This window comes from Mytilus trossulus, chromosome 1, assembly GCF_036588685.1.
Source record: "Mytilus trossulus isolate FHL-02 chromosome 1, PNRI_Mtr1.1.1.hap1, whole genome shotgun sequence".
In the NCBI taxonomy this organism is placed as follows: domain Eukaryota; kingdom Metazoa; phylum Mollusca; class Bivalvia; order Mytilida; family Mytilidae; genus Mytilus; species Mytilus trossulus.
The window spans coordinates 64,910,556-64,938,014 of NC_086373.1; the positions used below are offsets into that span (position 1 = coordinate 64,910,556).

At 31.4% G+C, this 27,459-nt stretch overlaps 1 protein-coding gene across 2 annotated transcripts in view; it reads left to right on the forward strand.

The window, feature by feature from the left end:
• Window positions 1–27,459, forward strand: part of LOC134682252 (thioredoxin reductase 1, cytoplasmic-like) — a 45,434-nt gene that overhangs the window by 6,614 nt on the left and 11,361 nt on the right. For both annotated transcript variants that reach the window (XM_063541754.1, XM_063541753.1), the window contains exons 2-9: window positions 3,586–3,753; window positions 5,149–5,209; window positions 7,305–7,391; window positions 13,222–13,352; window positions 15,958–16,030; window positions 21,974–22,042; window positions 25,493–25,543; window positions 27,279–27,316. In XM_063541754.1, the coding sequence (XP_063397824.1) occupies window positions 3,646–3,753; window positions 5,149–5,209; window positions 7,305–7,391; window positions 13,222–13,352; window positions 15,958–16,030; window positions 21,974–22,042; window positions 25,493–25,543; window positions 27,279–27,316 (618 nt within the window). In that variant the 5' untranslated portion in view covers window positions 3,586–3,645. The remainder of the gene's footprint in view (window positions 1–3,585; window positions 3,754–5,148; window positions 5,210–7,304; window positions 7,392–13,221; window positions 13,353–15,957; window positions 16,031–21,973; window positions 22,043–25,492; window positions 25,544–27,278; window positions 27,317–27,459) is intronic.

A 27,459-nucleotide genomic window follows, 5' to 3' on the forward strand; every position in this document is an offset into this window, starting at 1 on the left:
AGGTCATCTTTACTAGTCAAGGATAAGGTCAACAAAAAAGTTTATTTACCCTTACCCAGTCTGCACGGTTAGCCACTAGTCCGATGCCCCAGACTAGTAAAGTTTCATTCGGACTAGTAAGTTTTTGCAAAACTTTGTTTGGACAATTAAGAAAAATGTCAGAATATTGGTCTTCGGACTAGTAGTTGATTTTTTTTTGGTGCAGACTGCTTACCTACCCCAATTTTTATCCCCTTAACCCTAAAGTTTTTTTGCCATTTTGAATAAGCACTGTAAAAGTCACAATATCACTCCCATGGACTCAATGTAAAACAAATAATCTAAAATCAAAAAAATCCCTATCTACCTGTTTTTTTTTTCAGCACGTGACAGTTAACACACATACTTTTTTGTTCGGCCAACACAAATAATGAATGTAAATAAACAATTACTACCACATCATGCATATATATGCTGATTGTACATTCTTTTAATGAACCCAAAACAGATATGACAGTGGAAGATATTAATGACAATTTTAAAGTTCTTAATTCATTGTCCAGAGTTTTAAAGTTCTTAATTCATTGGAGTTATAAAGTTCTAAATTCATTGGAGATTTAAAGTTCTTAATTCATTGGAGTTTTAAAGTTCTTAATTCATTGGAGTTACAAAGTTCTTAATTCATTGGAGTTTTAAAGTTCTTAATTCATTGGAGTTTTAAAGTTCTTAATTCATTGGAGTTTAAAAGTTCTTAATTCATTGGAGTTTTGTCATGTATGTTTCTGGGTCATGAAATTTGTTAAAACTCGATACATGAGATATAACTATTTTTAAACCTCCACACTTGGCAAAATGCTGAGGGGAGGGGGGGGGGGGGGGGGGGGACTTGATCAGCATTCTTTGCAAGCAAATATGAGCAAAGATCTGACATTGTAGCTCTATAAAATATTGTTAATTAAAGAAAACTTAACAACACAACCAACAAGTTTCCTGAAGTTTCATTTTAAAAATTGTTTGAAATCTCAAACATTTGTGAGAGGTCTGTTAGTATTTTAAATCATCATACCATAAGATAGGCATGATAGAAAGAAAGAACAATTCTAACTGAATTAGTTAGAATATCATGCCTGCAGCTCTTGCTGTTTGAACATGTTTTAAAGATGTATGAATTTTTCCACAGTTTAAATTTATGTGTCTATGTTTTTCGTGTTTTTGTTCTGTTTACAACTTTGCAATAAACACGAACAAGAGAAGGCTGAAAATACAGTCTAAAGAATGATTCTTAGAATACATGGAATTATGATAAAATGCTGAAAAAGAATTAAATGTGTTCATAATGGTTTTACTTGTTAAATTAACATGATTAAGCTTTTTAACCAAGAGAATATAGTTTCTAAAACCATACAAGTCTCTCAAGTGTACAGTTAGAATACAAAGAAGAAGAACATTGCTATCTATGCAGCCACTAGTCCAATGCCCACGACAGGTTAAATTTCATTCTGACTTGTAAGTTTTTGTAAACTTTTGTTTGGACCAATAAGAAAAATGTCAGAATATTGCCTTTTTATTATTGGTCTTCAGACTGGTAGTTTTTGATGCAGACTGTTTTTGAAGGGGAAGTTTGTGATAGCAAAGTTGGAATATCTCTTTTGTTGTAATGTTTGTGTTTCTTTGTTACATATGCATGGCTCTGTAATTATACATCCCATCATTGTGTTATTGTTCTATGATAAAATTTTTATTCTTATTTTCATTTTTGCTAATATGCTTTGTTACAATGTTATATGCCTTTTTGTTTTTTGTTACATATGACATGGGTCTGTACTTGGTCCAAGGACACAGTTATCGTCCTTTGGTTTTCGTTGTTTACGAATATAGTCCCTAGTGTAAACAGTGTATAACTTGCATGTTTTATTTGATACACTTTCCCAATTTATTTCTTGATATTAAATGCATGAAATATTGAGTAGGGGGATGTAATTACATGTCAAAAAAATTTTGGTGCTGAATCTTTATGTTAAATGTTAAGTTGTGAATTGGTCCAGTTCTAAAAGGTAAATTTTATCACGTCTGAAGCTGTCAAACTGAATTTTACACCCTCTTAACACAGAATTGTCAATATTTTGAGTTAGAGCTGGTACATTGTGGTAGAAGTTTCTATAATTTTGATATTATTTGTCTCACTGGTAGTACACTACACTGTAAAAATCTTTTTGAGAAAGAGCAGGTGCGATTTTTTAAATTTGAATTTATTGTCTTAAAGAAATGCACTACGAAATAACTGTGTTCTCGGGCCACTTATACATTCTGTCATTGTGTTATTGTTTTATCATCTATGATAAATTTTGTATTCTTATCTTACTTTTTTGCTAATATGCTTTTATCTATATGCCATTTTTGTGGTTCTTTGTTACACATATGACATGGCAATGCACTAATACATCCCGTCATTGTGTTAGTTTAAACATATTTATTTATAGTGGATTAGGAAACAAGCTTTGCATCTTATATAAATCCCTTTCCACTTTGCGGGTGCGAGTGCTGCCTTGTAGCGGCATTAGCCTACTCTTTTTCGAAATCTACAAGGGTGTCTTTAACGTGCAAGAGATATGGCTCTCTCTTAACACGGGTCAGCCATTTATCGTCCCCTTCTGACGGACTATCATTGTTTCCTCAAGACCATGCTCGCGAATGGTGTCAAGGGAGAGCCGAAAAATTTAGTTCCTGAAATTTTCATCCCGAACGGGAATCGAACCAGGAACCTTTGTGTTAGTAGTCTGATGCACTAACCACTACACCACGGCTCTCAACGTCATTGTGTTATTGTGCAGAGGCAGATTTAGGGGGGGGGATGGGGGGTCCCCCTTTTTCAGATTTTTTTGTGTTTTTTGGTTGGTTATATAGGGAATCACTGAAGCGTGATGGGATCGGGCCCCTCTTATGCAGTCAGTCAGTGGACCCCCACTTATGAAAATTTCTAGATCCATTGTGTTGTGCCATGGCACATATTGGTTAATTTTTACATGAAAAGTGATTATGATAATAACACAAAGTTCACTGCTGTACCCTTATATTTAACATTTTTATCCATTATTTCTGTCTGTTTGTTAACAAATCGTTGTCACTATAATGGATTTTTATGGGACTGTCATGAGGTTCAGCTAGCTATAAAACCAGGTTAAATCCACCATTTTCTACTTAAGAAAATGCCTGTAGTGTAAAAAGTCAGGAATACACATGGAATATGAACACTGTTGTCCATTTGTTTGATGAGGATGAACTATTGAATATTCCATTTTATTATGGACTTTCGGTTTTGAATTTTCCTAGGAGTTCAGTATAATTTTACGTTTTTGTGTAAAAAAAGTCTTATCTATATCAATGTATATTGACTGTAATTATTAGTCTCATGCAGGTATCATCTTTAACAATTTGAAAGAATTTGTATAGATCTATAACATCTTAATGATTGAGAAAGTAAAAATGTCTACCATCATGAGACATATAGTTGAGAAGAAAAATTAAGAAACTGAAGAAGGCCAATGGCTTGGTTTATCATGTTTATTACTGCAATGATTTTAAAAGAATGCCAAATTTACTCTTCAGATTCACTGAAAAATCAAGATAAAGCGACAAGGTTCTCCGTTGTCCCAGGTTTTGGCAAAGATGCCGCCAGTAACACAAAATGGCAGCCCAAAGGCTCAAGTTGAAGAATACATATCAAAGAATAAAGTGATGATGTTTAGTAAAACTACATGTCCATTTTGTAAGAAGGTAAAATTTACATTTTAAAATTTGTTTACAGTTAAAATTGGTTATTTTTGCAGGCTCTCTATATATAGCTACTATGATGCTCAGTCAACTTTAAAAAATATTTTTAGTAAACTGTAATAAGTGGCTGAGAATGTTCAGTAATTTATTCTTTTAGTAGCTTCATTGTATTGATATTTTGATTATACGACATGTACAATGTAATAGAAAATAAATCATAAATATTAACAATTCTGAATAATTTAATTTTGGATGTAACGCATCTTCTGATTGGCTGATGTTTTTTTGTTATGAGTCCATATACATAATTTAGTCATGTGACAGTGACTTCATCAACGTTTTTTCATGGTTTTCTAAGGTTTAAAATGAAATTTAGAATTAAATTATATGAAATGACTGTAATATTTTTACTGTCTATAGATTCGAAATAACTTAAAAAATGTGGTGCACACTGTTAAATAACCCGCTACACGGGTTATTCAGTGTGCACCAAATTTTTTATGTTTTTTCTTCATTGACAGAAAAAATATTACAGACATTCCTTATTTAAATTTGACTAAAACTTTAATAATACAGAATGGAAAGAAATAAACAAGATAGCATGAAATCATGCAATGTCATTTTGTTACACATTTTTTATTCTGGTTTTCAATAAACTCTTCATAGATATATGAGATACATGTACCAGGATGGAAATTTTGTATATATATGTACCAGATGCACATTTCATCTACAGACTCTCGAATAAAAAAAAAGTTAAAAAAGGCCAAATAATTAAGTAATTAGTTAAATAGCATTGAGTACCAGAATTCCTCATAGTTTTGCTATAAAATACAGCTGTAGGGTGATCTATTCATGGGGGTAGGAAAGCCTTAAAATTTAAAAAAATCAAAGTTTTGTGAACAGTAAATTCATTTATAATTATTATTATAATTATTAATAATTATGAGCATATCAATGATAATGACTACTGTGCTGGTGGTACCTGTACAGATAACATCAAATACAGTCAAGTTGGAATAACATTTCAAATCTAACAGTACCATTTATACCATTCTTTATTCTTTTAATTAGCAACGAGTATAGAAATATTGTGTATCAAATCTTTTATGCACAGAAATGCTGAAATATTAACCACCACTTAATTAAGATTTTTGGCTCTCATAAGCTTCATTAGTTTTTATGTGTAATCAACCCTACCCCTTTTTATATTGGTCGGTTGAGAAGCAAAAGGTTCTTATCCCATGTAAGCAGAACATACAGTGAAATCAGTTTAAAAAGATCAGTTTTGTTTCTTTAGATATGCCAATACTCATGATGCTATGAAGGTTATAACTTTCACCATTTTTACAAAATAAGTAAAATGATTTTTATATTTCAAATTTCTTTTTTTAACAGATAAAAGACCTATTTAAAAATCTCAATGTGGAATATCAAGTATTAGAGCTGGACCAGATCTGTAAGTAAATATATATACATATACCATGATGTATACTTTTTAGCTCACCTGGCCCGAAGGGCCAAGTGAGCTTTTCTCATCACTTGGCGTCCGGCGTCCGTCGTCGTCCGTCGTCGTCCGTCGTCGTCCGTCGTCCTGCGTCCGTCGTCGTTAACTTTTACAAAAATCTTCTCCTCTGAAACTGCTGGGCCAAATTAATCCAAACTTGGCCATAATCATCATTGGGGTATCTAGTTTAAAAATTGTGTCCGGTGACCTCGCCAACAAACCAAGATGGCCGCCACGGCTAAAAATAGAACATAGGGGTAAAATGCAGTTTTTGGCTTATAACTCAAAAACCAAAGCATTTAGAGCAAATCTGACATGGGGTAAAAATGTTCATCAGGTCAAGATCTAACTGCCCTGAAATTTTCAGATGAATCGGACAACCTGTTGTTGGGTTGCTGCCCCTGAATTGGTAATTTTAGGGAAATTTTGCTGTTTTTTGTTATTATCTTGAATATTATTATAGATAGAGATAAACTGTAAACAGCAATAATGTTCAGCAAAGTAAAATCTACAAATAAGTCAACATAACCAAAATGGTCAGTTGACCACTTTAGGAGTTATTGTCCTTTATAGTCATTTTTTAACCATTTTTCGTAAATCTTGGTAGTCTTTTACAAAAATCTTCTCCTCTGAAACTACCAGGCCAAATTTAAACAAACTTGGCCGCAATCATTATTGGGGTATCTAGTTTAAAAATTGTGTGGCGTGACCCAGCCAACCAACAAAGATGGCCGCCATGGCTAAAAATAGAACATAGGGGTAACATGCAGTTTTTTGCTTATAACTCAAAAACCAAAGCATTTAGAGCAAATCTAACAGGGAGTAAAATTGTTAATCAGGTCAAGATCTATTTGCCATGAAATTTTCAGATGGATTGGACAAACCGCTGTTAGGTTGCTGCCCCTGAATTAGTCATTTTAAGGTAATTTTGCCGTTTTTTGTTATTATCTTGAATATTATTATAGATAGAGATAAACTGTAAAGGGAAACAATGTACAGCAAAGTAACACCTAAAAATAAGTCAACATGACCTAAATGGTCAATTGACCCCATAAGGAGTAATTGCCCTTTATAGTCAATTTTTAACAATTTTCATAAAATTTGTAAATTTTAACTAACATTTTCCACTGAAGCTCTTAGGCCAAGTTCAATATAGATAGAATGATTGTAAGCAGCAATAATGTTCAGTAAAGTAAGATATACAAACACATCACCATCACCAAAACACAATTTTGTCATGAATTCAAATGCGTCCTTTGTTTAATATTCACATAGACCAAGGTGAGCGACACAGGCTCTTTGGAGCCTCTAGTTAAATTCTTTGTACAAACATGTAAGTATGACTTTAAATTGTACAAACATAAGTATGAGTTTAAACAATCAAAGTTTCCCTGAGGCCATCAGGGATTTTTAATCTTCAACCCTGATTGTGTTTGCTTTTGACAGTACAAAAATTCAAACACATGATTTTCTTTATTTATAATTTTATTGTCCTAAAATCTGCAACTTACTATACAAAAATTAAAAAAATAATCTTGAAATTTGAAATTTACAATAAAAAAAAAAAATATATCAGCAACATTGCCCCAATATCATGAATGCTTAGAAAAGTTCAGAAAATGCATTTGATTTGTTCTGGTAATATTTCTGCCAAATAAAAGTTATCTAGGATTTCTTAGTAGCTTATGCATGACAGAATTGTAATATTTTGTATTTGAATACCTTGTATGGAATTGTCTGCCTGACACATGTCTGTTTTTTTTATGGAGGGCGATTTTAAGTGTTACTTTTTTCTGTCTGTTTCTTCATCCGAAAATTTGTTTCCATTTTTACTTTAGTTTACCTCAATCATATGTTATGAAACTTAAACATAATGCTCAATACCAATACCATAAAAGATAAATTTGATTGGGTGGCATCACTTTGTTATGCCACTTTATAATGTTATATACAAGAGGGGGCATCAGCTTTGTCCCATAGACACATTCTCCGTATATTTCAGCTCTGTATCAGTCGTAATTATTGTTTAGTATTTTCTTCATTACAGCAAATGGATCAGAGTTACAGAATGCATTGCTGGAAGTTTCTGGACAAAAAACTGTACCAAATATATATATCAACTCCAAGCATCTAGGTATGTCTCACTCATGTAATGTACTCAGAGGCAGAATATTGATATTAAGATAAGGAAGGTCACGTTATTTTAATATTGCAAATTGTAATTTTTAAAATATTGCCATTTGGTTGGTGCAGGAGAAATCAACTACATGTATCTAGCTAATTATGTAGACCTGCATTTTCATCGTCACAAGTTGACAGGTATGACTTCACACAGGTCAGCCATTTATCCTCCCCTTCCGATGGACTATCATCGTTTCCTCAAGACCATACTCGTGAATGGTGTCAATTCATTCCGGAACGGGGAATGAACCAGGAACCTTTGTGTTACTATTCCGATGCACTATCTACTACACAACAGCTCTCTTGATGCAATATAATTTTCAAAATAGGAATAAAGTTAACATGAATTATCTCCCCTTAACCTTCTATAAATTTTTCTATTTGTCCAAGTTCAGATATCTATCATGTTAATTGAGCTACCTTTAAACAACACAATTATTAAGTTTTATTTTTATTGGTCTTACCTATTTAAAGTATTTGTACTTCAATTTGCACCTTTAGATGACTTGAATGAACAAAACACTTTTCTGAACGTGGGATTTTTTATTCATCGTTTATCATGTTTAACATGATTATCCTCCTTTTCCCAATATTTTTATCAAACAAAAAAAGCAGGATTGAGCAGTCAAGGTTTTATGTATTCTACTCAAGTTAGTGTGATTGGACTAAAAATACAGAAGCAATATAGAGGACTACTGAACATACTTACCCCAAACTGAGGGATGAATCAGGTGTAGAAAAATATGAAATATGAATAAATTTACATAACAGTGAAAATGAATTTTGAGAATTTTTGAGAATTTTGTATTCACTGCTTGATAAGAGAACTAAAAGCACAAGTGGCCTGAGGCTTAGGTTTATAAAGATAGCAAAAAAGTTAACAGTCGTGACACATTCAAATGAATATCTAAATATTACATTGAAAGTACTTGAACAGCTAAATGTGTATGTAGAATTTTGGGAAGTGTTGGAAAGCACTTGGTGAAAATTCTAAAAAGGTTATCATTATCTCTTATGGGCCAGGAAATATAACTGTGGCCTTAAAGCAACTTTTCAAGCCTGGACTACTCTGCCTGTTTTTCCGGTTTGAAGACCCCAAATATAATGATGAAATTTCACCTGTTGTCTGCTACAATACCAAATGATAAATAATAAATATTATTATACTTCACGTTAAAATGCCATATTTTGATTGGCTAATACGAGGGTGTCATTTTACTCTATCACATAGCTGAGAGGGTGACAATTTTTTTGAATGTTACCCTCTCGTCTCAACCAATCAAAAATCGACAATTTAAAGGACAATGGATTGAATTGACATCAAGTAGTTGAATACAATGCTTAAGTTTGACGTTTTGGATCAAATTTTATTATTTAACTGTCAAAATAAAAAAAAAAACCATCTTGTTGTTTACATTTCTAATACTCGTAACGTTGTTATGTACGTGACGTCATAGAAAATCCTTTTGAAATAAAATTTATCTGTAAAAGACAAAAATGGTAGGACGTTTAGTATAATAAATTAAATAACACATAGCTGAGAGGGTGATAGAGCAGATTGGTACCCCTTGAAAAAGCATTGTCAACCTTGGCTTCGCCGCGGTTGACAATGTTTTCTCGGGGTACCAATCTGCTCTATCACCCTCTCAGCTATGTGTTATTTATATAATGTTGCCTTTAATAAAATTGAAAATGTTATGGGGAGTGTGTCAAAGAGACAACATCCAGACCAAAGAGAAGAAAACAGCTGAATATCTATAATATTGATTATCCAATAATCAGAATTATATTTTATTTTTCTCTTCAAGATATTAATCAATATTCTCATCTACTGAAAGTGCAATTGATTGAAGTTCATGATCAGCTAAACCAATTTGAAGTGATTGTCAAGTGTTAAAAAAAATAAACAGTTTTTAAAAGAACTATGATAAATTGTAAACACAGTATTCACAATGATTCAGGTGAATAGAGGTCAAAAGATAGAAGTACAGTAATATACTGTGGATTCATTTATTTTCATGGGTATCAATTTTCGTGGATCGCTAAAAATTCTCATTTCAAGGATATTTTATTTTGTTGTTTTGCAAAAAAATTTGGTATACAAAGCCTATTGAAAATAAGTTTATTCGTTGGAACATTTGAATATGTGGTTCACCTGTATCCATTAAACATTGTTAAACCCACGAAAATTGGTATCCAACGAATAATAACGAATCCTCAGTACTTCTGAAGGTCTTCCCTTGGTACCATGAATGTATAAATGTAAAAGCCATTATCTCAGATGTAATCAATTCTCCATTTTATAAACATGGTTTTTTTTTCATGCTGGACTCATAGCAAATAAGGAAGAGCACTTTTAAAAATCTTATAGGTGTTCTTTATATTTTCGTCTCAGAATCTTGATATTTCTATATCACAAAATATTTTTATACAAGGCCATGGTTTTTTAATTTGTTGGTTTAAGGGTTTTTCGCATAAAAAAGTCGGGTTGGTCGGTGGGAAAAAAAAAAAAAAAAAATATCTTTCAAAACAGAAAAAATATGCAAAATAAATATATATTTCACCTTACTAACAAAATGTTTGTCTTATCTGCTGTTTAGTCATCATTTCTTAACATTAAGTTCGATGAAATATTATTGATCAGTGATCATGAACATCGCATGACATCGTTTAATAATTTCCTGTAAAAAGGGGGGGTTGCACGGACAAAGACGAAATTAAATCTTCATTTCACAAACAAGAAAAACAGATTCGCGTAGCTCTTAATCAATTCCTGAAAACTTGGTGAATAATGATCTTCAAGCACAAAAACTGATAAAGAAAAAAATATAAAAACGTCTTACAAAAATAAGTTTCAACACACGTGTCGAAAACGTAATAGACTCGTCCACTGGAAAAACGACAATATCAGGTTAATCAGTTGTAATGCAATCCGGTTTTTATCCCAATGATCGATATTTTTTGTTATCTATGAAACAAGAAAATTTCAAATGATTTGTTAATACTCAGTACTTTAATTGATGTATTCCACCTGTCTACATTTGGACAAGTCTATTTCTTTAGCTGAGATGGTGCATCTTACGGACTGATGATAAATAAGGGAAACGAACTTATTTTGTAATTGGTTTCGTTCCACAAAATTATTTGCGCAATAGACATTTCAAGGTCAGTTATAATTGATTTGTCTATTTTTAGAAACGTAAATTGGAAGTTTTATTTTTCACAACAGAAAGTAATATCAACTTTGTTAATGATTAATGCATTTCATTTCATAAAATTGAAGAAAATTTTAAGTATTTTTCAGGGATAATGCATTTACAAGGGTCGGCGGGAATAAAAAACGTGAAAAGTCAATTTTATTTTTAATTTGAAAATCGACAAAATCGGGTCGGCGGATCCGTAAACCAACAAATAAAAAAACCGTGGCCCAATATAAATTGTACCCTTGATATTCTTATTACAGAATTGAATTTCCCTTTCTTCAGTTTTGTAATGTTATCAGTACTTGTTTGTTATTACCCTCAATGTGAACTCAGCTTTTTAATTTTTATAAACTGCCTGCTTCTTAGTTTGATATTTTCAAAAGGAAAACTCTGTTTAAACTTGGTTTTAGATAGTTTGAAAGTTGATATCTTTTTTGTACAGATTACATTTTTACATAATTTATTTAGTTAAACCAACATTACATACACCCTCTTCCCCCATGTCCCCTGTTTAATTTTGATTCTAAGCATTTAACCATTTAGAATTTGTACTGATTTTTCATTTTTATCCATAATGGTTTTTCTGTGTTACAGTAGTATCCTCAAAGACTAAACTTAGGAACAGGCTGATCAATTTTTTTTTTTATGTACTTGTGACTTTTAGAGAATTTTAATACATAACATTGAGATCAATATCTTTCATTTAATTTTGATCATGCTGATTAATATGGTTTTATTAGCCACATTTTGATTATACTTGATTAAATTTTTTCCACATAGGTAGGTCTTTAATCATCCACCTTTCATACCATTAGATTGAACATCAAATTGCTTTTAATGACTATAATGACTGATAAAACTCTCGCTGATTATTATTTGTTTCAGTAAATTACTAAATTAAATACCAATGACCTTTATTGAGGTAGCTGGAATATGTGGCCTTATTATCGCGTGCAATTAGAGCAGCAAACATTATTAGCCTTGATGAATATATGTGCTGTAATAAGCAAGATGAAAAGGTGACGTGTTAATTTTCAACGAAATCAAGCCAGGAGTAGAGTGGAATGTTTTGGCCTGCGTTAAAGGACCTTTAATTCTGATTAAAATTCATAACATAATACACAATTTTTTACCATTTCCATAACTTTTACAGAGCTCTGGCCATTTCAGTTCAAATGTTCTCTCAAAAACTGCAACTGATGATGAAACCAAAGATTTTGTAGCATCTCTAAAGTAAAATGATTCAATCTGTTTAAGCTTGGCAAATTGCTTCAATGTTGTTAACACGCACCCATGACATACATGAAATATATTTAATAAAGTTTCTTTAAAAAAATCTTTTAATAAAATTGTCTGAAAGGGGATTAGGTAGAAAGGGATTTTCCAAGATAACCTGATAATCTGTATATACACTTGGTTTAAACTCCTCAGATCAGCTAACTTTCATGATTTATACATTTCACTAAGCTGCATGCAAGGTTCAAACCTGAGTGTTGTAATCCTCCTTTCTATGACCTGACTACTTCAAAACAGTTGTAATAAAGAGTTGAAATGACATTTAAGATATTTCATATAACATCCTAGTAAACAGTGAAATTTAAAAAACCTTTTTTTTTCTAAAAAAAAATTATCAACACATCCATAATACAACCTATAAGAAAATCAATTCATATAGCATCACAATACAATGATGCTAAAAGGCCCTGGGGAGAACACGGAATTATGTATTCTGCGGTACTCATTCAAAACCATAGCATACTTGATTAAAAACTCTTATAACATGCACAAGACAAAGGAGACATTATGTCACATAAGATTAAAGATCCATTGTGCCTTAAATCCATGAAGATTTTGAAACTTTGACAGGTATTTATTTCTAAATTCAAAGATTTACTTAAGTGGAGTAAGTGCATGTACTCTTTGTTTACAGTTTTGTCTATATGGATAAAGTAAACATCTTCAATTTTATGAATATTGACACATGAAAATATACAAGCTGCTTTATTTCTTTTTAAAATATTGGAAAAAAATGCAATCAATATATGTTACATGACCTAGGCAACTAAACTGCTTCGTGGATATAATTATTTAACTGATTACAAATATCAGACACTATCATTCAAATGACTTGAAAGGAAATGATAATAATTTTATTCAGAATTTCCTGGTTCTGTATTATAAGCGGAAAACATGTTCCAATTTATAGTCAACAGATATATTTACAAAAAGGAATTTGCTAATAAACTAGATTTTTATGTTTTCAAACATTGTGGCACACATTATAACTGTATTTTAACACTGGAGTGGAATAAATAGTGTCATATTGAATAAACTCAACGTACGAATGTAATTAAACACTGGAATAAAGCCACATTGATCGCTTGAATGTAACTTGCAAGTATTTTTTGCATGGTATTTATATGGGGATATGCTCTTCTTTGACTGAGGAAAATATGTCATTTCAAAATAAAAAGCGTATCCAGAAGAAAACTGTTAGTTCTAGATCTAAAAAATCTATGGAAGCTCACAAGCAACATAAATGTAAGTGTTTCACGGTGAACAATGGCTCTTTATTAACAGGTGGATGTGACGATACGTTAAAAGCTCAAGCTGAAAATAGACTCTTGCCAATGATCAATGATGATGGAAAAAGTTATGATTATGATCTGATTGTAATTGGTGGAGGATCAGGGGGACTTGCTGCATCAAAAGTAAGTTTATTATATTTGTTGTCAGGTTGCTGTTTTATTGCCATACCTGTGATTCAACGTCTTGATTTATTCATATTTTTTTATTACTGTAATGCATTTTTGACTTTGTGATTTTTTTACAATGGGCAAGGTGTTATGTGAACTTAGGAAAGAATGCTTTCAAAATTTGAAATGCCAAGATAAGGAAGTGTGGTATTGTTGCCAAAGAGATAACTTTCCACTAAAGTTCAGATGATGTAGATGTAAGTAATGATATGCAACAGTTTGGCCTGCAACAATGAGAAAAACACATATTGTATAGTAAATGATAGTATGCTTTAAAAGACCAAGACATGAAGAATATGAATCAATCCAATTGACATGATTGAGAAAACTAATGGCCTGATTATTAAGAAATTAAGAAAACAATTTTCATAAAAAAATAAAATATGACATAGATGTGAACGAACAACAATAAACTACAGGCTTCTGACATGGGACATGCAGATAAGTAATGTGGGACATGTTTGTGAGCACCCAAGCTTCCCCTTAACGTAGGACAGTAGTGTAACAGCATAAGATAGAAACAAGCTATAAAAATAGTTGCAAAAGGTTTAACCATTTATAGAACGATACAGAGAACATCATATAACAAAAACAGGTTTATGTTTTGCGCAAAATATTCTGTTGCAATGTTCTCAATATTCTGTTGCAATTTTCACAATGTTCTGTTGCAATTTTCACAATATTCTGTTGCAATTTTCATAATACTAAAAACTTCTAAAATTTACAGTGTTTTTCAATCTTTTACCAGTAGACATATTGTCCTGATTATGCATGAAATATTTGTAACTGGACATTCAGCCAACATTAAATCAGTTGACACAATTTTCATGAAACCCATTAAATTTTCTGACTAGGTTGTATTTTGTATTTTCTAAAGATGGATGGCAAACCTTTATTTATTTCACACTGCGATTCATTGGGAGCTAAAAAGACCAACTTGAAAGGATTTCTTTTTTCAAAAAGAGTCTTACATTATATACTTTCAACGTTTAATTTTAGCAAGTTAATACTTTGTAAATTTTTATGAAATAAAGTCCACCTAATATTTCTACATTTTGTCTGTCTTTTAGTTTTCATTGGTTTATAGAAAACTTGATAGAATTACTTCAACTTCTTAAGTTTTTTTCCCTTGACTGGTTATAAAATAACATCATATAATCTCAAAGATTTTAATAACATGTAATCTTTTTAGCGCTAGATATTTCTCAAGTTTTTTGCGTTATTAACAGGAAATTCATTTGTTAAGAACTGTTGGTTATGAAAAAGGGTTATTCTTAATTTCTATTAAGGCATGCAATTAAGGTTCCGTTACTAGAACACTACGTTTCTTAAGTATTTAATCACTATAATTTTCCTGCATAGTCATGTGGCGGATTTGTGACTTGTCATGTTTACAGAGATATTAGGACTTTTTCTCGTTAAAGCTAAATGCTATTGAAACACTGTAACATCTCAGTTTGATAGCGGTCATGATTGATTTTTTCAAACATGAAAGTTACGTCGTTGAATGGCAATTTACCTGTGATTTTTACCTTGAAAGTTAGAGATAATCAAAAATTAGATAATTAGACTTGATTCTACTGAGATGAGATAAATCAATGTTAGTACATAGAACTCTTTGAATGTGTAGGAAAGATTTTCAAAATTGAATCATTTATCATGATTAGAATTTTTTTTTAGCATGCTGGATTTTCTTAAATTTTATATATAAATTGTTATGCAAGATTAATTAAAGAGAAAGTTCTTATCTAGTGAATTGGAAAAAAGTCATCACGTTTTTTAACAGGTGTAATACCACCATTGATTTTCCTCTGTTTAATATTCCATTAGGAACTGGTTAATCTCTCTGTACTTCTGCTTCCTCAGGCCAAAAATGAAATTGAAATTGTTTAATGTTGCCTACCTTAGTAACCCATCTGTAAAGCAGCCTACCCAAAAATTGTATGTCACAAATCGTTTCAAATTTCTTTGAAAAGTTATTTTCATGTTTCAGCATTGTTTTCTTGTTTGAAACTTGTGTTGGCCAAAAAAATATATCTACTTGCAAACCCAATCTTACAAGGCAATCGTTGGCAACTAAAAACAAAGAATTTGTTAAGGATGGCATCACCTACTAAAACTTGAGTTATGAAAGTGACATTAAACACCAACAATCAATTTTAATGTTTGAAGTTTGTTAGGTTTCACTTTTTGATATTTGTCAGCTATCTTGGACAGGAAAGGTTTCATCAGAAAAGATGCATTTATTACAGTAGGAATCTGTTTAATTAGCTATATGTTACTGTGGATTCATTATTATTCGTTGGCTACTAATTTTCATGGGAACAGGGGAACCACTTACCCACGAAAATAAATGAATCCACAGTAGATTTAATTATCCTACAGATGGGGAAACATCATTGTCCTGTGTAAGCTCTTCAGTCAATGAAGCAGCCACACAAGATACAGTTTTGTTACTCAATTTTGCTTGATTTATTTTGTGTGCATTTGTGAAATTGAGTGAGGCTAGTTTTTTTGCAGTAAAAGTGTTAAATATAGATATATATGTTAATTCTTGTAGGAAGCTGCTAGTTTAGGTAGAAAAGTTGCTGTATTTGATTTTGTACAACCATCTCCTACAGGCACAACATGGGGTAAGGTTATGATAGTTTGAATCATCTAGAATATCAAAAGTTTTTAGGCATTTTACAAAACACCTGTAACAAACACATGTTACAGTTATATACAAAGAACGTACAAACTTTTTTCACTACTTTGTTAGTTATTGTTTTAATTAGGGCAGTCATTTTGATGATAAAAGAATACCCTCAATGATAATAATAATAAGAATAATAAATTCCTTTTTTTGGGTGCAGGACATTGAAGCAAAAAATTTTGAACTACAAGGGGACATTTGAGTGCCGACATTATAGCCCATTTTAGAGCCAGATTAATCCGTTCAACTGAATTTTAGATAGCCCATTTTAGGGAAACATTACCTGGTTAAATAATACTCACTAAGCTTTTGGCAGAAGTTCAGTGTTATTCAAAGTGAACAAATAATGGTCCAGAGTTGTTCATTGCCCATCATAATGAGCTATGTTATATACTATTAGCTGTCACCCAGCTATTTGCATTTTTCTTAAAGGGAAAATTCACGATTTTTTACTTATGGTTTAAATATGTTCATTATGACATAATATATATATTCACAAATTTTTATCGCTATATGTGCAGTAATAAAGGAGAAATTCAATATTTAATGAAAAAATATTAACTACTTCCTGTAGGTCGTGACGTTTTCTCCTGGTTTTTGCATGCCGGGATTTAAAAAACAATCATTAAAAGTCTTGGTTTTTAATCATATTTTAACGTAATCGTAAGCGCGCCGATGACTTATGCTTTATCTAATAACCATCCGATAATAAGAAGATAAAACGCACATACGTTCAATTGTACATATTCATGAGATAAATTTTCTATGTTAAACATATATATTCGAATTATTTTTGTAGACAACACAAAAAGTTATAAATTGATTTTTAATTAATGTATTTTCGGACTGATAAGTTGAACAAAGTAAAGTACAATAATCTGTAAAGACAATAAGTTGGTGTACTCTTATTGACCTTTTACTATCTCTGCTATGACTTGGTTGATACGATGTGTGTATTCACGGTTCTGTAGCAATACTCGTAGATGGCTTGTTGAAAGGTAAATTGTTATTTGCACTTCGGTATTTAACCACGCCTCTCGGGCACACCTTGCCAGGTGTGACTGTCTATTCGGAACAGTGAATTATAAGACAAGGGGAGCATCCAATACACATATTTAAAATATATATTCAAGTTGGTGACAAATAAAAATTGATCGCCGTCGAATTATTTAATTATGTTTGGTGCTATTATTTATTTGAATTCAAATAAGTTAATTTACTAAGAAATACACAATTTTTGGTTAAAGACGGGAAACTTAATTCATATGTCCGATTGAAATGATTTACACCTTTTGTCCTTGATTGATGTCTAATAAAAAGGAGAACTTAGAAATTATAAATAGCTTTACCAAAGTATTTTTATTTGTCTTTATTACATTGTACATGTATTAGGCAAATAAATGAATGAGAACACTTAGATTTAGACTTTTTAAAAGCCACGTACAAATTAATAACTGGAACTCACTGAAGATAACTCTACCGAAGCGGAATATAATATGAACGAATAAAGAAAAAATACAAATTTAAGGTCTTCTTGGAATGGAATCGAAAAATTGCGAATAGATATTCTTTATCAAGTGTGAAAAACGTCAACCAAATTTAATCATAATCGGGGATGTCCTTATTAAAGTAGTCTTCGTCTCACAACGTATAATACTTAATAACTATTTGACCAAAGATGTTTAAAAACAAAAGACAACAAATTTAATGTCATCTTTCCCTATTTTTGAATGTAATTATAAGTCTGTTCAACTGGCAAGAATACCCCTAAAGCGGACAAATATCTGGCAAGCAGTTTATCTTTAAATTTGCTGTCATTGAATATCAAGAAAGAAAATAAATCCGGAAAATGATTTGAAACTTTAATACTCAATAGCTTTCCTAGAAAATATTCACATTTGTCGGGGATTATTAGTGTACGTCCAGTTGCATATGTCGGAACAGTTGTGGTGATGACGAATTTCTTTCTTTATTCGAGAACTATCTAATTGATATATAAATCTGTGATTTTACTATGTTCATAACTTTGATGAACCAAAGCAAGTTATAGATCGACCTGTATTTAAATCAAATTGGTCCTCTTCTTCTTCTTCTTCTTTTGGTATACAATAGTCTATCGAATTGGATGATTACATACTGTTGGTATACGTGGACTAGTCTATTTACAAAACTTTTACCCCCAATTTGCACAAAATGTATGTTTCTTTCTTATGTTCCATGTATACATGTATATATTTTAAATTGCGCAGTAGTTCTGTAACTTTCTATCCGGGCGTATAAACGAATCGTCGATAAGTGCGCACATTTTTTTTAATCAACATTTCTGGAATGATCCAACTATGTCCTTTACTATTGACAACGAGTAAATATTACATTGTCCCAGAGATTTTCCCCAAATTAACCCTTGGAAAAAATACGTATATTTGTTTCTCTAATTCTATGGAAATTTATCCCTTTCCGAACCCATTGTATAAAAAAATTTAATCAACGTGTGGTTGATGGTGATCTCAAAAGATCATTGGATGATTTTAAGGGTCATGACCTTTTTAGCTAACTGGATGAATCAAAATATGATGACAGGTGTTAATGAAATTGACAACTTCGTGCAATGTGAAAGGCACTTGAAGGGGATTTTCGGTTAACAAAAAAAGAAAATGTCTTTTTAATCATTAGAGAAACAGATTCTTAAATAGTTACTCGTGAATTATCGGATTTATCCAATCTCGATAGTTAAATTATAATTTTAAAGTCCTCGCCGAGGCGGCTCAGACTTTAAAATTGATAATTTAACTATCTCGATTGGATAAATCCGATAATCCACTGGTATCAATGTAAGAATCTATATATATCTTCAATTTTAATTTTTTTTGGTATCATTTTTTTTTTTATAAATAATATTCTTTACACCAGAAATTTTATTTATAATCAAGCGTATGAGTTAAGTAATGACTAGTATATTATATCACTTTCGGACACGCAAGACAGAGATGTATATTATAAAATTAAAATTGAGAATGGAAATGGGGAATGTGTCAAAGAGACAACAACCCGACCAAAATAAAAAAATACAACAGCAGAAGGTCACCAACAGGTCTTCAATGTAGCGAGAAATTCCCGCACCCGGAGGCGTCTTTCAGCTGGCCCCTAAACAAATATATACTAGTTCAGTGATAATGAACGCCATACTAATTTCCAAATTGTACACAAGAAACTAAAATTTAAATAATACAAGACTAACAAAGGCCAGAGGCTCCTGACTTGGGACAGGCGCAAAAATGCGGCGGGGTTAAACATGTTTGTGAGATCTCAACCCTCCCCCTATACCTCTAACCAGTGTAGAAAAGTAAAAGCATAACAATACGCACATTAAAATTCAGTTCAAGAGAAGTCCGAGTCTGATGTCAGAAGATGTAACCAAAGAAAATAAACAAAATGACAATAATACATAAATAACAACAGACTACTAGCAGTTAACTGACATGCCAGCTCCAGACTTCAATTAAACTGACTGAAAGATTATGATTTCATCATATGAACATCAGGCACAATCCTTCCCGTAAGGGGTTTAGTATCATACCATCATAACATATATGAGAAGAACATAACCCGTGTCATGCCAACAACTGTTTTTAGAATAAATGTGTTTAGTTCCGACGCAAAGACCTTATCAGTGACTCAATATTAACTCCAAAATATGCAATCTTTAATGACTTGACAACAGTATCGTAATTATATCCCTTCTTAATAAGTCTATTCAAAGGTTTTGTAAGTTTATGAGGTGAATACTGACACCTTTGTGCTTTATAAAGAATATTTCCATAAAAAATTGGATGTGAAATACCTGAACGTATAAAAAGTCTGCATGTTGAGCTATATTTTCGAATGATGTCTTTATACCGATGATAAAATTTAGTAAATGTTTTGACTAGTTTGTGATATCGAAAACCCTGGTGTAATAATTTTTCAGTAATACATAAATTTCTCTCGTTAAAATCTAAAACATTGTTACATACACGAGCGAATCGTACAAGTTGAGATATATAAACACCGTAAGATGGTGACAAGGGAACGTCACCATCTAAAAACGGATAATTAACGATAGGAAATGAAAAATCATCCCTTTTATCATAAATTTTAGTATTCAGCTTTCCGTTAGTGATATAGATATCAAGATCGAGGAAAGGGCAGTGGTCATTGTTAGTATTAGCTTTATTTAAAGTGAGTTCACCAGGATAAATTTCATTAATATACATACTGAAGTCGTCATTATTGAGAGCCAAAATATCATCCAAATATCTAAAAGTATTATTAAATTTGTTTATCAGATGTTGTTTTGATGGGTCTTTGCTTCTTTTTGTCATAAATTGTAACTCGTAACAATACAAAAAGAGGTCCGCAATAAGTGGTGCACAGTTAGTCCCCATTGGAATTCCGATAATCTGACGATATACGGAATCCCCAAAGCGAACAAAAATGTTATCTAGTAAAAATTCAAGGGCATATATAGTATCAAAGCATGTCCAATTAACATAGTTTTTTTGTTTATTGCTACTAAAAAATGACCTAAAAGAGTTTGAACATATATATTCACATTCTGATTTTTTGAATGCCCATTTAATTAGGTGTGTGAATTTTTTCTTAATGAGAATGTGAGGCAATGTGGTATACAGGGTAGAAAAATCAAAACTTTGAACAGATTCAAAATCACCAATATAAGCATGCAATTTATCAAGTACTTCCAACGAGTTCTTGACACTCCAAAAGTAATTTATTCCACTATTTTCGAAGGCCTTATTTGAACAATTTATTATAAGGTTTTTAATTGTACCAAGTGTGCTGGTAAGAATAATAGACAATTTAGTAGTTGAACAATGGCTTGAAGACGAAATAAATCTATATTTGTAAGGGGTTTTGTGTAGCTTCGGATATACATGCACCTGATAGTTCAAAATGGAAAGTTATAAGTTATCGGCCGTGTACACTGATCAATACCTACAGAAGTGAAACGATGCATGAACTTGCAGGCCCGACAGGAAATCGCTTGAATACCTGGTCGTGTCACCTTACACCCCTCACAATACCTTTGGGAGTAATACCTTAAGCCATGCAGGTGATCAGTGGAGCGAAGATCCTAATTTATTTGAATAAAGTATATTACTTTAAAGAATTATGAACGAATTAGATTTTCGAAAACAATTTTCACGGAACTCTTATTTATGATTTGAACTTTGACTTTTTAACTAATTCCAATATTAACAGTTTAAAAATAACAGACTTTATGGTTATTAAAAATATAAGAACATTTTTCGAATCAAGTTAGTTAGTCAGATAAAACAACCGTACGATTGACAAGATATCGACACGTAGTTACGACAACATCGGTTACTGTAGTTTTGTTTCTTTATGGTTTATAGACATATCGTGATTTTTATTTGGACAAGATAACAAAATGGCGGAACGCAAAGAACTGATACTCAAAATTTAAAATCGATGGTGATCTCTTATCTAGCAGAATAAAACTTTAATATTTATAAATTTGAGCATTTTTATACAGAATGGACATAATATGAATTTTTGATTTTTTTGCGAAGTTTCCCTTTAATACTATTATCAAATTGCAAACAACAACATATATATCTGTATATAAAAATATGAAGTATAGACGAATGTGCACCAAAATCTAGACAAGGACAGAGACAGAACAGTTCCTAATACAATTCAACAGTATTGTACAGGGGGTTTATGATGATACTATGAAGAAGATTGAAACCATGGTTACAATGTAATAGTTTCTCCATTACTCCATTACCCCGTATATGTAATGCCTTGTCAATAAACCAAATAAACAAAATTCATTACAAATGATATGTTTTCATTACAGGTTTAGGTGGAACATGTGTGAATGTTGGCTGTATACCAAAGAAACTGATGCATCAAGCTGCATTATTAGGTATATAAATATTGTATGACTATCCCAAAAGTGTTTCAGGCACCTCATTAAATATGAGCGTTTCTTCACCAACCTTCTTTATTCCCAAAGGCTTGCATAATGCAATCATTATTAGTATACAAAAGTGTATATTGAATTTTGTCATGCATGGCAGAACCTATAAGTGCTATGTTTTACTCCAGTAAACACTACACAAGGTCTTTGATTAATTTTGCTAAGGTAGTTTCATAGAAATAGAATGAAATCGATGTTGCATATATCCATGCAAAAAATTTGCTTTTTAGAAAAACACATGTTTTTCTCAACAGCAGTTCATGCAAATGTTTAGAACTGTTGGTAGGAAATTAAAAGAAAAATTGTATACTTAAAATTTTGATGGAAATGAATGAAAAATTGTAATAGCATAAACATTACAATTATTTACACTTGCAGTTCAACTTTTGCCTTTATTATATTACTTAAACATGAAAAGGATTTGCATCAATCAAAATCTCATTAGTGTAACCAACATTTTATAGAGATAATCTTATCATTAACATTACAAATAAGACAGGTTGATAAACTCTCTTCATTAGTGGTTGTCAAAGATTTGCATTAAAGGGAAAATTCACGATTTTTTACTTATGGTTTAAATATGTTCATTATGACATAATATATATATTCACAAAGTTTTATCGCTATATGTGCAGTAATAAAGGAGAAATTCAATATTTAATGAAAAAATATTAACTACTTCCTGTAGGTCGTGACGTTTTCTCCTGGTTTTTGCATGCCGGGATTTAAAATACAATCATTAAAAGTCTTGGTTTTTAATCATATTTTAACGTAATCGTAAGCGCGCCGATGACTTATGCTTTATCTAATAACCATCCGATAATAAGAAGATAAAACGCACATACGTTCAATTGTACATATTCATGAGATAAATTTTCTATGTTAAACGTATATATTCAAATTATTTTTGTAGACAACACAAAAAGTTATAAATTTATATTTAATTAATGTATTTTCGGACTGATAAGGTGAATAAAGTAAAGTACAATAATCTGTAAAGACAATATGTTGGTGTACTCTTATTGACCTTTTACTATCTCTGCTATGACTTGGTTGATACAATGTGTGTATTCACGGTTCTGTGGCAATACTCGTAGATGGCTTGTTGACAGGTAAATTGTTATTTGCACTTCGGTATTTAACCACGCCTCTCGGGCACACCTTGCCAGGTGTGACTGTCTGTTCGGATCAGTGAATTATAAGACAAGGGAGCATTCAATACACATATTTAAAATATATATTCAAGTTGGTGACAAATAAAAATTGATCGCCGTGGAATTATTTAATTATGTTTGGTGCTATTATTTATTTGAATTCAAATAAGTTAATTTACTAAGAAATACACAAATTTCGGTTAAAGACGGGAAACTTAATTCATATGTCATATTGAAATGATTTACACCTTTTGTCCTTGATTGATGTCTAATAAAAAGGAGAACTTAGAAATTAAAAATAGCTTTACCTAAGTATTTTTATTTGTCTTTATTAGGCAAATAAATGAATGAGAACACTTAGATTTAGACTTTTTAAAAGCCACGTACAAAGTAATAACTGGAACTCACTGAAGATAACTCTACCGAAGCAGAATATAATATGAACGAATAAAGAAAAAATACTTTTGTACTTGAAAAGTTTAAAAAAAAATGACAGCAAATTTAAGGTCTTCTTGGTATAGAATCGAAAAATTACGAATAGATATTCTTTATCAAGTGTGAAAAACGTCAACCAAATTTAATCATAATCGGGGACGTCCTTATTAAAATAGCCAAGTCGTCTCACAACGTATAATACTTTTAAATAACTATTTGACCAAAGATGTTTAAAAACAAAAGACAACGAATTTAATGTCATCTTTCCCTATTTTTGAATGTAATTATAAGTCTGTTCAACTGGCAAGAATACCCCTAAAGCGGACAAATATCTGACAAGCAGTTTATTCTTTAAATTTGCTGTCATTGAATATCAAGAAAGAAAGAAATCCCGAAAATGATTTTAAACTTTAATACTCAATAGCTTTCCTAGAAAATATTCACATCCCTCTGAGATTATTAGTGTACGTCCAGTTGCATATGTCGGAACAATTGTGGTGATGACGAATTTCTTTCTTTATTCGAGAACAATCTAATTGATATATAAATCTGTGATTTTACTATGTTCATAACTTCGATGAACCAAAGCAAGTTATAGATCGACCTGTATTTAAATCAAATTGGTCCTCTTCTTCTTCTTCTTTTGGTATATAATAGTCTATCGAATTGGATGATTACATACTGTTGGTATATGTGGAATAGTCTATTTACAAAACTTTTACCCCAATTTGCACAAAATGTATGTTTCTTTCTTATGTTCAATGTATACATGTATATATTTTAAATTGCGCTGTAGTTCCGTAACTTTCTATCCGGGCGTATATATATAAACGAATTGTCGACAAGTGCGCACATTTTTTTAATCAACATTTCTGGAATGATCCAACTATGTCCTTTACTATTGACAACGAGTAAATATTACATTTTCCCAGACATATAATAGTCTCTGATTTTTTTTTTTTTTTTTGGTATCATTTTTTTTTTTATAAATAATATTCTTTACACCAGAAATTTTATTTATAAACAAGCGTATGAGTTAAGTAATGACAAGTATATTATATCACTTTCGGACACGCAAGACAGAGATGTATATTATACATGCACCTGATAGTTCAAAATGGAAAGTTATAAGTTATCGGCCGTGTACACTGATCTATACCTACAGAAGTGAAACGATGCATGAACTTGCAAGCCCGACAGGAAATCGCTTGAATACCTGGACGTGTCACCTTACACCCCTCACAATACCTTTGGGAGTAATACCTCAAGCCATGCGGGTGATCAGTGGAGCGAAGATCCTAATTTATTTGCGAAGTTTCCCTTTAATACCTTACAAATTCATTCATTATTTTACCCATTTGAGAGATGACAGAATTAGCAGAAAAAATCATGACAAGCTGAAATTGGGAACTTATAAAAAAGAAGATGTAATATGATTGCCAATGACACAACTATCCACAATAGACCAAAATGACACATACATTAACAACTATAGGTCACCATTTGGCCTTCAACAATGAGTAAAGCCCATACCGCATAGTCAGCTATAAAAGGCCCCGATAAGACAATAACTGGCTATTGCTATTGTTATGTTTACTTCAACTTAAAGCCTTGTAGCAGAATTTAAAAGTAATATTTTTTGGTTCAGGCTTATCATGCTTATACAGCTTGGTACCACTATAGCTAGGGGCCAAACAGATATTCCGTCCCATTGTGTTTGTTTGAAGTTTGAGTTGGAAAACTTATGTCTTTCAATTTATGTTTATTTCAAAATTTACATCACTTTAGATTTTGATTTTATTTTCAGGTCATGGTTTAGAAGATGCTAGACAGTTTGGTTGGGAAATTCCAGAAAATGGTAAGTCAATGATGAAAAATAAAATGATTCATCTGTTTTTGACTTAATTTCAATTTAAAAAAAAAATGTAAACCTGAAAAGTATTATAAATTCTAATACGACAACCTATTATCTTCAACAAGTATAATCACGGTACATTGTATATCTACTTTTAGTGCAAGTGCATAAATACACAAAATTGGCTGTTCCGTGTTTGGCCCAACTGAATTATACTACCAGATATTCTCAATTTTCAACATCGAAACCCACCGTTTACATAGGCCTAGATTCAGATACAATATAGTTATCTCTATTCTAAAGCAAAATAAACAAATCAGTCCATTTTAATTATTTTTCGTGGTAAAATTTCATAAAACGAAATTCTGAGAATTGGTGGCATCTTGGCATGACAAAGTAACAAGGTGACATCATATGTTTGTTTCCATAAAAAAAAATAAAAAAATGTATACACCGGAAAAAGCGGTGTAAAATTGCAATTTGAAAAAAAAAAATAATATTGAATTATAAAATATTTCTTGTATTATTATATTGGGGTAAAACAGAACAGTCAAAATAGTATTGAGTGTATAGGGCATTTATGGTTCACAAAATTACAGAATTTGTTCTATTAGAATCAAAATAATTCATGGCAGCTGTAGATTTGTATTCATTTAACCATGGGTGGGGCATTTATATTCAATTATTCTAACATGACGTCCTTCAAACGCTTTGAGTACACACCCATGGTAAAATATGAATATATTGCACTGGCTGTTCCGATTGTACTCCCACGTCATATTTTTTTTATGAGTGAAGTACCCGACGTCATAGAATGATGATGTTATAGTTTAAGCATTTTACGGGAAAATACACGCTTTTGATACCGAAAATCATCATAACAAGGAAACGTAATAAAAAAATGCTAAAATGTGGTATAAGACCATTTTTTTTTTATATACATAGAAGACATATAATAGGTTATCATTAAAATTCATCAACATCTATCTAAATAAGTTTTGTGAATAGTTTGAGCATGTCACTTATTCTGTTTGCTATGTTCTTTTACGCCAATCTAAAAGTGCGTTAATTTATGGGAACGGCAAACAATGGCCTCCACCTAGAGCGCTTCGATCCAAAAAAAATGCTGTATTTGTCCTATTAGAATCAAAATAATTCATGGGGGCTTGAATATATCTAGATTTTACCACGGGTTGTCCCTTTATGCCAATATTTTACCACACGCTTTCGCTCAGGGTAAAATATTTGTCATAAAGGGCCAACTCGTGGTAAAATAACGATATATTCAAGCCCCCATGAATTATTTCTTAATTTTATCCTGAGTGATAGCAAGGGTTAAAATACAATTACAAATGTCCAACCCATGTTTAAATGAAATCAAATCTACGCTGCCATGAATTATTTCTTACTTATGGATAAGAATTAAAATGAATAAAAAATTAAACTTAAGATTGAGAATGGAAATGGGGAATGTGTTAATGAGACAACAACCCAACTAATGAGTCGATATCATGATATTGAAACACAGAAGTTTGTTTGCCAGGTATACTTTATACAGTCAGTTGTATTTCTTTGTTGCAGTTAAAGACTGATATGTAACATTATAAACTGATAAACTCATCAGTGCTTAAAAAACACTTTGATTATTGCAAATAATGTTTCTTATTACAGCTTTTACTTGTCATGCTTGTGGAACAATAAATATAAATTTTTATTACAACTATTTACTTATTTGCAGTGAAGCATAGTTGGGATAAAATGAAGAATGCCATTCAGGTAAGAACAGTTGAACAATAAGTTAGTAAAACTTTGACATTCAAATTTAGAATGTAGAAATTACCTCTGTTCTTCAAATTAAGCCTTACTTGTCCTAATGTATCTTACAAAACTCAGGGAATTACATTTGTTTTGACCATGAA